General features: G+C 49.9%; 3 protein-coding genes across 3 annotated transcripts; 1 reads left to right on the forward strand and 2 right to left on the reverse strand.

Moving 5' to 3' along the window:
* Positions 1 to 72: 72 nt before the first annotated feature.
* LOC100902159 (ecdysone-induced protein 78C) lies at positions 73 to 1,152 on the forward strand (the record flags this gene model as incomplete). Its single annotated transcript, XM_029110623.1, has 4 exons — positions 73 to 210; positions 318 to 632; positions 784 to 883; positions 1,004 to 1,152. Coding segments are annotated over 4 exons (702 nt in total), but the record flags the coding sequence as incomplete, so codon positions are not given.
* A 2,700-nt stretch (positions 1,153 to 3,852) lies between these two features.
* LOC114828038 (uncharacterized) lies at positions 3,853 to 4,666 on the reverse strand. Its single transcript, XM_029110621.1, has 3 exons — positions 4,649 to 4,666; positions 4,218 to 4,340; positions 3,853 to 3,966 (listed from the first exon to the last, which is right to left on the reverse strand). The coding sequence occupies exons 1-3, from the start codon at positions 4,664 to 4,666 to the stop codon at positions 3,853 to 3,855; spliced, it is 255 nt and encodes an 84-aa protein (XP_028966454.1).
* Positions 4,667 to 14,033: 9,367 nt separating this feature from the next.
* LOC114828039 (uncharacterized protein K02A2.6-like) lies at positions 14,034 to 15,329 on the reverse strand. Its single transcript, XM_029110622.1, has one exon. It carries the CDS (start codon positions 15,327 to 15,329, stop codon positions 14,034 to 14,036), a length of 1,296 nt encoding a protein of 431 aa, XP_028966455.1.
* Between the last annotated feature and the right edge of the window lie 190 nt (positions 15,330 to 15,519).

Genomic DNA, 15,519 nt, shown 5'->3' on the forward strand with positions numbered 1-15,519 from the left:
CGCTATGGACGAGTTCCGAAACGTTCACGGGAGCGCGCCGAGGAAGCCCATGTCTCATCATCGGACGACCAGGCAGCTGCTGCGCGAGAACTGGAAACGAAGCAATTGGCAATGTACGACATTATCCTGACCATCTCCCAAGCGCATCACGCACACTGTGGATTCACGGAGGAGAAAACGCGGGGTCTTATCAGGAAGCCTGCCCTACTGGTGAGTAAAACCACTGACTGACGAGGGCAGCAAGTCATGAATCAGGGACCGTGATTGAGCGGCATCGAGGTGAAAATGATTCTATAACGGCCATTCTCCATTTTCAGACTGCGAACGAGATCAAGCTCGACAGCGGATCGACTGCCGACAGTATGGAGATGGAACGATTGACCATGTGGCAACACTTCGCTGGTCTCGTCACTCCGTCCATTCAGGATATTGTAGAATTCGCGAAACGAATCCCGGGCTTCCTTGAATTCGCTCAGGACGATCAGTTGATTCTCATCAAATTAGGCTTTTTCGAAGTTTGGTTGATCCACGTCTCCAGGAGCATCCTCGCCGAAGAAGATGGATCGAGGGGCGCGGTCACCTTCGCTGGAGGAGCGTACGTCACACGGGAGCAGCTTGAGTTCGTCTGTGATGTACGTAGGAGGAGGAACGTTGAATCCAAGGAAATATTCCGAGAGATGGGATAGCTTAATCGTTTGCAGGACTTCTCCGAATTGTTTTCGAAAAACTGTATTCCAAGAGAATCGTATGCTTCCTGACATCGTGTGAATTTTCGATTTGCAGATCGACTTCACGAGTAGTATGTTCAACTTCTTCTCTTCGTTCAACGGCCTCAGTCTCAACGACACGGAGATCGGTCTCTTCTGTGCAGTAGCTCTTCTGAGTAATGGTAAGTACAGTGCCCTGTTTCTTCCGCCCCATCGGAAGACTCGAATTCTCCGGTTAGCTCGATCAGAGACAGGTTTTAGCCATGATAATAATCAACCGCTCCTTCGCTTCCCAGCATTCTCGGAGCGAACGACACTATTCGACGCCCGAACCGTGGAGCAATGCCGACTTGTCGAAGCTCTAAAACTCCAAGTTATCCGGAATCATCCATCTGACCGACAACTCTTCAGTCCAATCATAGCGAAGCTGCCCGAACTCCTATAGCTAGGCAACCGGCCCGCGGACCATCTCCAATGGTTCAGAACTGGTTGGGAGAGACTCTCGCATCTGCAGCCCTTGCTCGCCGAAATCTTCGACATCGCTCTCACGCAAGCGTAGTGAACAGCTGCAACACCTTAGTTTTGTTTCCGTGGCTAGTTGTTCTAAATCTAATCTCCATCCTGACTCAGATCCTCTTACAATTAGAGCAGCTCTACCAGAGTACGAACCACGAACCTGTGCCAAACAGCTAGCGCACTGCCTGACACCGCGTGAAGAGAAATGCGGCGGATCCCGATACGTCAACCCGAAGGCAATTTTTTCGTCACTGCCATTTTACCGCGGTCGCCTCCTCGGGGTCTCTCGAGTGACGGTACGCAACTTGAGAATACTCCCACAGCACAAACATATATCACGCCCTGACCGTTCTCTGGATCAAACCCGAGCGGCATGATCCACGCCAGCTGGAACTCAAAGACCGGCGGATATCTCGGCGTACGAGCTACCTCACAGAATCAAACGGATACTGAGCTGAATTTCCATTTCTATTACGGGCCAGATTAAGGATTTCACTACGGCTCCGCCTGATTTCCTCCGGAATCGAATACGACGGACTGGGTAACTACTCTAATCAACTCTCCCAAAGGATCCTATGCCCGTAAGATTGTACCCGCCCGACTAGACGTCGATTTCGGTCAGAATGAATATAGATACTGTAACAGCCAGTTGGATTTCGGAGGAGAGCCAGCTAGAATGGGTTGTCCGGTGATGCATGTCGGTAGCGGCAATGCCGGCGGATAGACACGGGGAAGGGAAGTGGGGTTGAGAGAGAGAGCCGTCAGTAGCTAGAAGTGACAGCCAGCAGATAGAGGGACCGTAGCTGACGACTGACAACTGAGGAGCCGGTCGAGGATCGGAAGTGAGAAAATAAAGTAACGAGTCGGACGGTGATTATCAGTGCGTTGTCCCTCCCCTCTGAGTGGATCCAGGTATACGTCCCTATCGGACTGTTACAATACAATGCAAGCACTGATGCCGAAGACTCGCCACAGCAATTCAGACTTGTTCCTTTCCCAGGCTAGTTCCTTTTAAGATTCTCCCGTCCCACAGTGGATCAAAATGAGTTTCTATGTGGACAAAATTATTTTCCGTGAAATTTCGCTTTGCGAAGTGTCCCCGAGTCGGGATATACAAGAAAAAACTGACCAATCAAGGTTTAGGCGATCATGATACATTCTGTTATTCCTTAGAGTCAATAACAGAAATCACTCGAAGAGTCGCTTGAATTCTCCGTGTCATCCGTACATTCTGTGCTTGAAGTGTCATCATTGACTTCCGAGGACCCGACTTCAATCTCTGGGTCGACCCTCAGTAAAGCTGTCACTTCCGGGTCAACGCTCGATGACTTTTTCTTCAGAGGTTCTCGCAGGCTGACAATGAGAGGATCAGACGAAATCAACAGCATCGTCATGAGATCGTGGTTCGTATTCTCCCTTGAGTTCTTCCTTGTGTTGAGCGACCTGAAGCGGCGGCAATCCTTATTCCGCGCTCTTGCGCCTCCTCAGTTGACATACCGACGGGCAACGGTAAATATCTCATCACTTGAAGACTGTGGTCCACGATTTTGTGCACTGTCGGCGTGGCTTCATGCCACGGATACAGACTCCGCAAGAGTCGTTTCGTCTCCTTCACGTAGGAATTCGGAGTTTTATGGTCTCTGTGTCTCCAAGGAATTGTGCTTCTCAATCGTAAATGGAGATTTTCATGGTGACGAAAATAAATTATTATTCGGTAACCGGGTAAAACCGGGTGACAATATTTATTTTTCTGATTGCCGGAGGTCTGATGTGTGTCCCAGACTTGACAGCTCCCAGGGCCGCGAGGGGACACTATACTTTTGGTATCGCGAAGTTTGACGAAATTCGGAAGAATCCATGAGAGATATCACATCCTTCTAAGCAACCTCAAACATGTCTGATCCGGTCTGAATCTCGTTTAAACTTAAGATCCGGACGAGAACTGAGCTAGGAACAAACCTCCACACCCGCCGGAGAGCGGGGAGTGGCTTCGTTTTTGAAATTCATTGATTGGAGGAAAAAGAGTCACATGATGCCCGAATTCCAAGTTCTGATTCGGTAGTTGTGTATTCCGTAGCAGCAGCAGGAAATTCCGAGATCTCTATGGTTTTCCGACTTCCAGACATCGCTTTTCATGCCGAGCTATTAGTTGGTACGAAAATTTCGAGATGACTTTTGTAGCCTTTGTAGACTCACAGTAGCCGATTCACAATAGTCGTCTGAATCAACAGTGATCATATTAGAAACGTCGGTATTGACATTCAATCGAAAGCCCACTGATCGATTCGCTGGGCTAAGTCCTCAATCGATAAAACTTGAACATCATTTCCACCTATGAACAGTGCAGGATGACTTTTGTTCGGAGAATCTTGCGGATATGGGCCGGCTCTCATGGGTCATGATGTTCATTCAAGGACTGCACACCGAAGGTGAAGATGCCATCTCGGATCAGAAAATGTCCATTGTCTTCCGATAAGAGTAACTGCAAGGGCGGATAAGATGATCCTCAAGGGAATTCCCCGAGCTGGGACACCGATTCGGATCAACTATGTCGATCATTCGCGGAAAAATACTCACACGAGCGAGCCCAGGGGAAGGACGAAAGCAGGGACGAAATCATTAACGGGGCTCAAGGCAAGGCGTTAATGCTCGCGTTGAACACCTGCGAGGACATGACATCGCCGAGTACAGGAACCAGGGCCTCGCAAGCAGCCCAGAAGCTGAACGTCTGAGCTGGGAAGGCCTAATTAGTCGATCGGGGCTTGAATCGCTCCCCCGTGATGGAATACAAGGATAGGATCGGATTCCTTAATTATCAAGGTTACTTTACCTCTTCGAGAGGCGTAGCTGTATGAGCTCTTGAGACTCACTCGCGTAGTACATCCATCCGCGATAAGCGAGACCCCTGGTGAAATTCTGCAGCAGCATTGATGTCACGCCGATGATAGACATTGTCACGTCGCGCACTTTGAGTCCTTTGGAGCGAGATCAGACCAGGCGGTGCGATCGACACAAGGTCACCAATGCAAATAGAGACGTCACATCAGAGTACTCCGTTACGGACCAATCGAAGTGTTTCTTCACGAATTCATATATTACCGATGGGGGTGCCACTCGCTGCAAGTGAAAAGCTCAATTCAACAGAGGTCAAGAGAAAGCGGATAATGGGATAAAGGGAATAATGGGAGAACTAGGATCCCTCCAGTTTGATGAACAGACTCCTCGGATCGTCGCGGAATTCGAGCGGAGTTTCTAGGTATGCCCCGTGGATGAGATGGACAGTTCCTGAACCTTAGACAGAGGGGGACTTCTACCGGGTGAGGAGCTGGGGTTGTCACTCCGTCGTCACAGCGCGAGCAAAGTCTCTCAAGATATAAAGTCGTACTGTCAGATGCGACAGGAAAATATTTTTTCATTGGGCTCACCCGAATAGGTGTACCCATCTCTGACTCAGAACGCATCTCTGAGTAGCTCAGGCCGGTTGACGTTGAAAAGTATTATTGCCCATCCCGTCTTAAGCGGTCAAATGGAGGATGCTACTGTCTTGATTGTGGAAGATCGGTACCCTATGTATCTCGATTGTAGTACTGCAATCGAGGTGGAAGCTTGATAGCAAGTAGAGCAACAGTCGATCCCCGGATATCAGGACACATTGACGCGAATAGAATGCGAAAATACCGCCCGATATTCCAGCCTCAAATGATTAATTCGCTCGCTCGGACATCCTTCTCTTTCGACCGACGCCATGATCTCTACGGAGTCCTGGAGCTCCCGATCAGCTGTCCAGCTCTCTCACTCACACTCTCCCATCACTCACCCGAAAAACGCTCAACAGACCCCCATCTTCGGAGTCGCTCATAACATGAGCCTGCTTTCGTCGAGTCAGTGGTCGAAATTCACGAGGGCGCACGTTGTTCCGTTCATCTGGATAATCGTGAGTCAAATCTCTTACAATCAGAAGCGGAGAATTCGGTTACCCGAAATCCCGACTTCGTCGAATCCCCTATTGGGATCCGATTCGGAGTGAAACAGTATTTTGTTGATAAACTTGCCAAATCTTGCCATTCCGAGGAGATATGTGTAAGAGCTCAGCGGGATACGTTGTGAATATTCCGCGATGGCAGACTCAGAAGATCACGGATTCTCCCCGATAGCACAGCTTCAGAGAGGGAATGCTGCGTCGCAAACATACAAGAACGATGCATTATTCGCCGACGCGACTCCGGAAGAACTGCCCGTGTCCGTGCGGCGACGTGGATCGATGATCTCACAGTCTTCCGGCGCCGCGTCGGGTGCCGATTTCAGCGGAGCAGCTCTCAGCCTCTAACACACAGGCTTCTCTTCGTGGCCTGACAGATCGAAAAATATCTTTGTATGATCGAGCTTCGCCTGCGTTGAGATTCAATTTCGATCACCGGTGACTCTTGCAGGTTGGGACAGGGAGAGACAGCAGCCAGAATGGAAGCCTCACCTAACCTTGGAGCTCACAGCGCCCCGGGATCCCATCGAAACATCGATGGGATAGAAATCGACTTGAGGAACATCAAACACGAATGTAGGCCGCCCATCTTTATCCGTATTCTAGTTATATTCGTTAATCCGATTCTTCGACTGCTTCTTAAAATACTTCCCTCCATCCAGTGGCAGACATGAGTTTGAACGACCATATAGGCAGTGTCAACCTTATCACGCCAGGTATGGTCTCGTGAGTTACGGCAGGAGCTTTGGGTCCTTCTCGAGAGACAGGTGCATCGCAGGGTCATTCCCGATTCCCGAGCTCTGGGCTCTTTACTTCATACATTGTTTTCCGATTTCCAGGCTCGGCTGATATCGTGATGCCTTCTACCGCCCTGGTTCGGTCCGCTAGCGTCCGAGAGCCTCAGGCATCCTCCTCTGGAAGACGCGGACGCAGAACGAGAACACCGTATCAGGTAATGTGAACAGTTTCCGTTCATCACCCCCTACAAATCAGATCAGTCAGCCAGATCATTGGGCCCAAGTCTTCCCGACGAAAAATCTCTAGTCGAAGCTGACCCTCGGCTTATGAACTCAACTTATCAGTCGGAGTCACAGAATATGCCGCCTCAGCTGTTCCGCAGTCCAATCGGCGAATCCGGTGATTCTCATCAAAATCATTCTCCAAACTGGATAGCATCTGATCGACGGGCACTTTCGAGCTATCTGGGAAGCCACAATGAATAGAGCTGGATATTTAGCGCGATCGCGCGAATCCCGTAGAGGCTTCTGGCATTTTCAGGCCGGAAGGAGCTTATCAGAATCTTCCATTCGTTCCAGTACATAGAGGACCTGGGAGATGGCGACCCGCCAGTAGAGACAAAAGAAAGGAGTAGTACTGTAAGCTGAAAGTGTTCGAGAGTACCTTTCGAGATCTGCCCCCGGGAACCCTGCAGAGATCCGCTCCCCTCTTATAAAATGCAAATGAACCCGAGCTTAAACTGTATCGTGATGTCTTTGGTGTTTCGCTTCGTTTCCTCTTTCGACGAGAGAAGCCGCAGATGTCTTGGAACCCGAGCACGTTTCCATGAGGAGACGTGCAAGACCTAAATACCAGACAGCAGAATGAGTTCTAAATTTCTGGGAACGAGAATAACTGTGATAAGAGTATAGAGCGCGCGATCGCACCGAGAGCGAGGACGATTGTCCAAGTCCGAAACATGCATACAAAGAGAGAGTTGAGATATCAACAAAATGAAAGTGAGTTTTGACGGAGCTGCTGTGACTTCTCGAGTCATAATCACGGTCTAGGTTGGCGGGATGGTTTCGGGAATTTCGCGGTCGGGGGAAAATCCTCAAACCTTGCCGCCCGAGGGAGTCAAGGTTCGGGAAGCTGTATCTGGAATCGTCCAAGTTCTTGGCTGCTCAGCCTCGTGGCGACTGAGCCCGTCAAGCCAAATACGATACGGTCTCTTCTCGATACGGCCTCTCGAAATCCTCAGATGAGGACGTATTGTGCCCTCATGACTCCCGAATAAGGACTGTCATAGTACACCTAGACCCCTCCTGAGAACCTCCCTTTCATTCCTCGACGGTATGACTCGTAGGTGGGGTGGAATTCCATCGGTTTCAAGAGCTTACGAGGCTGGAATTGCTCTGTAGAGTTCTTCGCAAGTGGATATCAACGTGGCTCAGGCTCTTCCGATGCGATGGAAACGTCGTCGTTCGGACCAATCTCGTTGTTTGATCCATCTTTCACGATTCACGATACTACGATAGAATATTTTCACAAGTTTCACAAGCGGCGATGATAAATAATTATTAGGTAATTATATTATACAAGCGATCTGAGCCAATATGAAAACTGAGAGAGGAAATCCCGAGGGAGGAGGGATGCCTCATGGGGAGGAAGGTACTGAAGAATGTATCCTTCGCTGCGTCTTTCCTCCGGTTCCGACGGTTCCATTCTCGTACGAATTCATTCCGTGAACGCGAACTGCACCGATTGGCTCACGAATCAGAACCGCGGCATGATCGGGGAGCGATTGCGAGGGGAGGTCAGGGTCGTTCAATATCTATAGAGCGGTGAGGTTTTCGTACGTTTCTTCCCGAACAAACGAAACAATTTTTGTTCACCGAGCGAATTTTGAGTTCCCTGTAGGGACATGCTCCTCTCAGGGGAGCGTCATCGTGCACTCGTGTTTTGACGAGAGAGCCTCGTAGAAGCCGGAACGTTGTTCGAGCCGAATCACCCGTATCTATCAGAAATCCCTGGATAACATCAGTCATAAGAAACGAAATGGGAATGACGGCGGGGGACGTCGTGGAGCCCTCCATCTCTGGGCCTTACTGACCTTTGTGATCTTTGAATGAATTTTCCACGACCTTAAGATGAGAACCTGTTTCCTAGAGAGACTCAGATATAACACGTGATGTGCGTGGCGTAGCCCTAGAATGAGTGTTGCTTCTATTGACCGTTGAAATTGCATCCCGCTAGGCCGACGACGAAGTGATCGCGGCAAACGCCGCACCGGCTCCGTTGGTTCAGCGCACTTTCCAACACCACCCCTTGTGCGGGACCACGGAGCTCAATAGAGACCTAACTGTCTCCTGCAGCGATTGAACTTCTCAACGCTCAGGCTTTTGGTGAAAACGTCCGCGGTCATTTCGTTCGTCGAAATGTGTTTGATGGACACAAGGTCCTCTGACACCATATTGCGGATGAAGTGGTGCCTGAGATCGATGTGTTTCGTTTTTGCATGGAAGACGTCATTGTCGCTGAGGAGAATCGCTCCCTTGTTGTCACACCACAATGTCATCGGACGCTTGACCCTGAGTTTCAGGTCGATTGAGCCCTTTAGGTAGCGAAGGATCCTTTTGACAGCCGACCAATGAGCGTCCGTGGGGTCTGAACAGAACTGGCTGACTGCGCCAACTGCATGAGATATGTCTGGTCTTGTGGTCTGGGAGAGATGCAAGAGACACCCAACGGCTTCCCCGAACGGGGCTTCGGAAGGTTCTTCATTCTCTTTTCTCTTCGTTAGCGTCACGCTCACTTCGAGGGGAGTCGCTGTTGGTTTGAATTCTTCCATTCCGAACCCTCTCAACATTCTCGTGATCGCTTCCTTCTGATCGAGCAGTATCATCCTCTCGTTCGGGCTCTGCGTTATTTTGACTCCCAGACAGTAACTCGCTGGTCCGAGGTTCATCATGGGGAAGATCTTTGCGAGATTGGCGATTACGTCCGACTGCAGTTCGGCACTATTCGTGAATAGAAGAAAATCGTCCACGTAGATCGTGAGGATGAGAATAAGGTCTTTTCGTTGCGTGTAGTAGCAGCATCTGTCGGGCTCGAATTCCTTCAGGCCGAGAACTTTGAGGCTCGCATTGAGGGTCTCGAACCATACACGGCCGGCTTTTTTAAGTCCATATAGCGATTCCTTCAACAGGCACACTTTATTTTCCTTTTCGAAGAGGGCAGGTTGTTCCATGAACACCTCCCTCCAGGGCGCGAGTGGGGCTGACGTTCTTCAGCTTGCATGCCGTGTTCAGTGCTTTCGCCCAGAAACTCTTATCAAGAGCAGCACCCGATAACATGGCTCTCGCTTTTTCGACCAGTGTTCTTTGGGCCCGCTCAGCTACCCCATTCTGTTCCGGGGAATACGCAACGGTCGTTTCGTGACGGATTCCTCGCCCTTTCAGGAATGTCGATACTCGAGAATTGAGATACTCAGTTCCATTGTCGGTTCTCAAGGTCTTGAGCCGAGCGCCGACCCCCTTTTCTGCGTATCTCACGAATTCTCTGAGTTTTTCAAAAACTTCTGTCTTCGACTCCAGGAAGAAAACTACGGTGAAGCGTGTGAAATCATTGACGAACGTGATGAAGTATCTGTACCCGCTTATACTGGGAACACTCATCGGCCCACAGTCGTCGCTATGCAGTAGTTTTAACTTCGAGCTTGTTGCCGTCTGGGAGACAGGAAATTTTCCTCTGGACTGTTTTCCTGCGGCACAGGGCCCGCAAACCGGCCCTAGAACGGGGATCCGTACGTGTACCCCTCTTACCATTCCGTTCACCAGTTGCCGCATGCCGTCCGGACTGAGATGACCGAGCCTTTGATGCCAGAGGACGCAATCCTTCTGTATCTTTTCCCGAGCTTGGTCTTCTAGCGCGTGCGAACCGCTTCCAGACGCCAAAGCCGTTGCTCGCCCGTCCCGGACGACTTCCAAGTAGTTTGTGACTGAACAGGCCCCCGGTCTCTTGACACCGCCTGAGTTGTTTTGGGTCGCGAAAGTCCCCGGTTGCTCGTTGACCGCCGAGTCACTTCGGGCCGAACAGGCCGCTGGTCGCTCACAACCACCCGAAGCATTCTGGACTGAAGCGACCCCCGATCGCTCAAAATCGCCCGAGCCCTTGTTCTAAGTTGACTCAATCCCCCGTTCGCTCGGCGACCCCCGAGACGTTTCGAATCGAACAGGCCCGCGGTCTCTCGTCACCACCCGAGCCGTTTCGGACTGAGAAAACTCCCGGTCGCTCAACACCGCCCGAGCCGTCCGGGGGAGGAGGGGACCCCGAACGCTCGTGAACCATCGATTCCGCTGCAAGGGTCGTGGAAGAAGATCCCTCGAGTCTATACAGCCCGATGGTGCAGCATAGTTTATCGTGTCTGTTTCTCACCTCGCATCTGCTCCTAGAGATCACCTTGAAACCTCTCCTTACGAGTTGTTTCACCGAGATGAGATTGAAACTGAGACGGGGTACGAAGAGCACGCTTGTCAATTTGGTGGCTCGTGAAGTTCCGTCGACGTTGCAGTTGATCTCGATGTCTCCACTACCCTCCGAGTTCAAGATCGCGTCGTTTGCAGTGAGAACTGGGCGATTTCTTCCATTGTTCGCAAACGAGAAGAAATGGTGTTTCCATCCTGTCATATGGGAAGTAGCTCCTGAATCGATGAACCATTCGTCTGACCGTCGAGAACTGTTTGGAAAGTCGTAGTCATTATTTGACACTCGCGGGTCATTTCATCTCCTCTATAAAAGCCCGACAAAGTTCGCTTGAAATATATTCGGATATAAACTCGTTATTCCACTAGTGACTTGTCATTTTCTTGTGGTCTCGATTCTCATCCCGCAGAAGTTCTCAGGCAACTCATACTCTAATAAGAACAGATTAGCGCACGCTCGAGGTACTCGGGTCCGTGGCCACATATCAGCACCTGCTCGAACTGCTCCGGCTCCCCGAGTCCGTCTTTGTCTGCAGCTATTCTTCCATGCTCTTCCCGTTGTTTAGTCTCGAGTGGACAGAACCTCTTTATGTGACCCGGTCTGCCGCACCGATAGCACTAGCCGCGGAACGTCCGCTCTCTGGCAGAATTTGAACCCTCGGAGCGCGATCCGCCGCTGCGACCGTTACCCGAGAGACCCGGCCGAGACCTCCGAAAGTTCCGTCCGAGGCTGGCCGAAGCGGCTTCGTTCTTCTGTATCGCTTGCCGTGCTGCTTCGCTCAGCAACCTTTCCTTGACGAAGTCGATAGTAATTCCCTCCGCAACGGAGATACTCTGTATCAGCGGCGTGAATTCTTCAGGAAGTTTCATTCCGCCAGTAGTCGGTCTTCAATTCAACTGTTGATCGCGCGCAAGCTCTGCGCAGCATTGACTTTCCTTTTAATGTAGGCTTCCGTGTCTGAGCAGTCTGCGTATCGGATGCTCGTGAGCTCCTCTAGAAGCGCAACTTCCCGATATAGGCCCCTTGGCTGAAAGAGCTTCTCCAGTCGGTTCCAAATTTCCTTGCCTGAGGAAGCGTCGCGAATGTGCGAGAATAGAACCGGCTTCACACCAGAGACTATAGCTCCTCGCGCCCTCTTGTCTTGACGGGCGTCTATCTTCACTCCGTCGACGTAATCCCAGAGGTCTCAATTGTAAAGGTGGGACCCCATTGCAAACCTCCAGTCCATGTGATTCACCGCCCCCTCGAGCTTCTCAAATGGAGAGGACACGCTTACATTCGAAAGTGGAGGATTATTAGAGCTGGAGGCACATACTACATTCATACTGCTGGGATTCACTGCGTTTGCCTCTTCAGTATTCTTCTTCGCCGGGGCTGGTTCTTCAGCACGCGCGGCAGACCTCTTCCGTGAGATGTTGGATGGCCTCGATGGCTCCGCAGCCGCTTCCGTCGAAGATCTTGTTATCGGCATTTTTCAGCTCGTAGAAAAGTATGTCACACTGTCCTCACAGCACTTATGGTTCGTTTCTCAGATTATTGACACAGGGCTGGGCCCATAACCTGATGAAAACCTGTTTTCTAGAGAGACTCAGTGATAACACGTGCTGTGCGTGGCGTAGCCCTAGAATGAGTGTTGCTTTTATTGACCGTTGAAATTGTAGCTCGCTAGGCCGGCGACGAAGTGATCGCGGCAAACGCCGCACCGGCTCCGTTGGTTCAGCGCACTTTCCAACACCTTAGGTTTGGCTTATTGCCGAACCGGAATCAAACTTTCTTCACCGTGATGAGTATTCATTTCGATCGCGGAGCGGCCGGCGTCTTACTGTCCTGCGCGACGAATTCGCCCCAGCTCCGTCTCATCTGAAGCCGAATCCTCCTCTTTCCCGAACTTGATCCACATAGAAGCCATCCGGGATGGCCAATCCGTTCGAAGACAAAAAGGAATCAGGAGAAATCAATGCTCTTCCTTGGTCAAGCCTGGTGTCTTGTCCCTCCTCCGTCTCTCGTCTGAGTTCTGCATCAATACATTCAGATGGAAATATTCTTGAGATGATTGTACATGATTAAGGGCATCTACGTCCATGGCAATCGTAGCTTGTCAATTCGCCAAATGTAGTGCCTCGAGAACGGAATGACAAGTCGCGGCCTTAGTCCCTTCTAAAACGGACATTTCCATTCTTGCAGCGGCCGATAGAAGAATTAGAATCCGACAGAGACTGGTGGCGACATTTCTGTCAGCAGCAGCAAAAACTACTACTACAGCAACAAAAACTACTACTACTACAGCGACAACAACCACAACTACAACAAGAACAACAACAACAACAGCAGCCTCACCAACTGCAACAGCAGCAAGAACAACAACAGCAACCACAGCAACGACACCCCGAAGAAGAAGGGGACGAAGGGATTTTCCCTCCGGACCTCTGGGGGCTCCTGGGGGAAAGCTCCCCTCTTTCAAGGTCAGTATTGTAAACAGCCGTGCGGGAGAATTCTTTGGAGACGGGCTCCCGCCGATACGGTCTGTGAGAACCTCATAATCGAGGCATACACAGACATTCTCGAAATGATTATCTTTAGCTCTGCTTGGATGCTGTGCTAAGGTTGAGCGGATCATGAATTTACATCTACTTGCGGCTGATTTCTCGGATCTGGGCAACATTATATTCGAACAGCTACGGGGACACCGACGTGAGCAAGATTCCGTTTCGGATACATTCCAAAGATAATCCTTAGCTGACATTGGTTTCCTTTCTATTCGATGCTGATGATTCCGAGTGAATCCAAATGTATCGTCTGCATTGTCAGATCGTCGTGGAATCAGAGAGAAAACCTTGTCCGGCCTCAGTGCGAATTCGGCCCCGACTGCCGGAAAAATCTCGCAGTATCTCATCGTCAGGGATTGACCCTGTGATTCCGCGCACTCAGCGGTAGAATTTTTCGGAAAGAGATAGGCTCGCCAGATCCCGTTTTAGCGAATTCACCTGGGAGCATGGGTTCGAGAATTGGAACGAACCTGATGTCTATCACGTCTGAGAGCCCTTGATCAACATCAAAGGACGTCAAAGAGAGTGAGCCAAGAGAGGAAGCTGGAGAGGAATATGGTCTTCATTTGCAGAAGAACTTGAAGTTAGAGGAGAAAGATCGAATTCCTTCACGTGATGTTCTCACGGCAGATGAGGTCTTACTTAGCAGCAGGACCTTGGCCGGAGGGAGTATAGACGAAATTTAGACTCTTGCCGCCGCGCCGTCGACGTTGCCATACGCCCGCGGAGCAAATCGTTCATTTTGGATTTCCGTTCCGATGAGCACCGCATTGGAGTAGCTCGTTCAGCGGTTCCTTGAGGTCTTTCAGGTCTTTAATGAATTGACTGTAAAACGTAATCATACCCAGTAATGATTTGAGTTCTGAAACGTTAGTGGGAGACGGCATGTTGGTGATTGCCTTTGTCTTCTCCGGGTCAGGTGTTCTTCCGTGTTTATTTAGGATGAACCCTAGAAATTTAACCTCTTCCTGTAGAAATGAGCATTTTTCAGCTCTGATTTTGAGTCCGAACGATTGTAGACGCTTCATCAGGCGTTTTATTTTCTGTTCGTGTTCCTCGATCGTTTCACTTTTGATGAGAATGTCATCCAAGTAGGTGTCTTCCAGGGAGACCAGCAGTGACTGTGTCCATGAGACTTTGAAATTGGCTGGGTGCTGTCTTGATCCCAAAAGGTAGTCGTTTGACTTTGAATAATCCTTTGACAGTATTTATGCTGAGGATTTTTTGTGATTTTTCTTCGACTGGTACTTGTAGGTAAGCTTCCGCAAGGTCGATTTGACTGAAGTAATGTCCTCCATTTAGTTGTGCAAATACAGCATCAGTTGTGGGGAGTGGGTATACATCATCTTCAATGGATTTGTTTAATCCTGTTGAGTAATCTGCGCACATCCTGATGGTTCCGTTCTTCTTTTTCACGATGACCACCGGTGTGGCGAAGTCGGAGTGGTCGATTGCTTCGATGACACCTTCTTTTTGCATTCTCTCCAATTCTTCTACAACTTGCGGTAAAAGCGCGTAAGCTACTGGTCTTGCCTTTCTGAAGGTGGGTTTGATGTCATCCTTCAGGGAGAACTTCGCTTCGAAATTCTTGCACTTTCCGAGTCCGTCTGAGAAGATTTCTGGAAATTGTTTCATACATTCTTCCATGAATCTCTTTCTGGCTGTTTCCAAGCTCTCTGAATCATAACTTGGCTTACGGCGTTCCACTTGAAGTATTTGAGGTTGTGTATCGCTCGTCAGCAATGATTCTAGCTGCGGATCTCGTTTGATCCAATCGAGTCCAAAGAGTTCGCATTTATCGCTGACATGGCTTTCTCCGTGGAATTCGAAGTTATTGAATTTGACGGTACATGATAAGGTACCAAGAACTTTTAGAGATCTGCCGTCCGCTACCGTGAGCGAAACGGAGGGCGTTTCCAGTTTCGGTTTCCCGAGGGCTGACCAGATTCTAGTCGAAATGAGACTGACCTGTGCGTCTGTATCCAGTGTCAATTGGATAGGTTTGCCGTTGATGGTAACCGTCTTTGTCACTCGATTTGTGAGGCTCGACACCGCGTTGACTTGTCGTCGTGTTGTGTCGCGGGTTCTTGAGGAGCTTGGTTGCTGGTTGTTAGTTCTCGATTTGCAAGCGTTGCCGAGATGTCCGATTTTGGAGCATTTCTCGCATTCATATGTTTTATACTTGCAGTCATTTGAATGATGGTTTGGCTTGTTGCAACGATAGCATATGTATGAAGGACCAACAATGATTTTATTCGTACTTGTACGTTGTTGGGGGCGTCCCGTTGTTTTCGACGTTCGACCTTCTACTCCGTTGTATGTTTCTTCTATTTGAAGCGCAGAGATCCCTTTTGATAGATTCGAAGTGATCCAGATCATCCATGATCTGTGAAAAACTCAAGTTTCGATCCTGCTCGAGAAGTCGAGCGGCTCTCGTGCGAGTGTCGGAGTCGTCATGACTTTGCAGGGAAAGCATCAAGATGTATTGTTTCATCTCGTCTAGGGTTATATCACCCCATTCGGCTTCTTCAGCGGCTTCATTGATGGCGCTGGTGAGCTCTTTCAAGTT

Source organism: Galendromus occidentalis, unplaced genomic scaffold (assembly GCF_000255335.2).
Source record: "Galendromus occidentalis unplaced genomic scaffold, Mocc_1.1 scf7180000076920, whole genome shotgun sequence".
NCBI classification, from domain to species: Eukaryota; Metazoa; Arthropoda; class Arachnida; order Mesostigmata; family Phytoseiidae; genus Galendromus; species Galendromus occidentalis.

Excerpts from the sequence above, each read along its gene's own strand:
- LOC114828039 (XM_029110622.1), bottom strand. The coding sequence starts at position 15,329 with ATGATCTGGATCACTTCGAATCTATCAAAAGGGATCTCTGCGCTTCAA.
- LOC114828038 (XM_029110621.1), bottom strand. Across the intron at positions 3,967-4,217 it reads TGTGTCGATCGCACCGCCTG|GCCTTCCCAGCTCAGACGTT; the intron begins GTCTGATCTCGC and ends TCGACTAATTAG.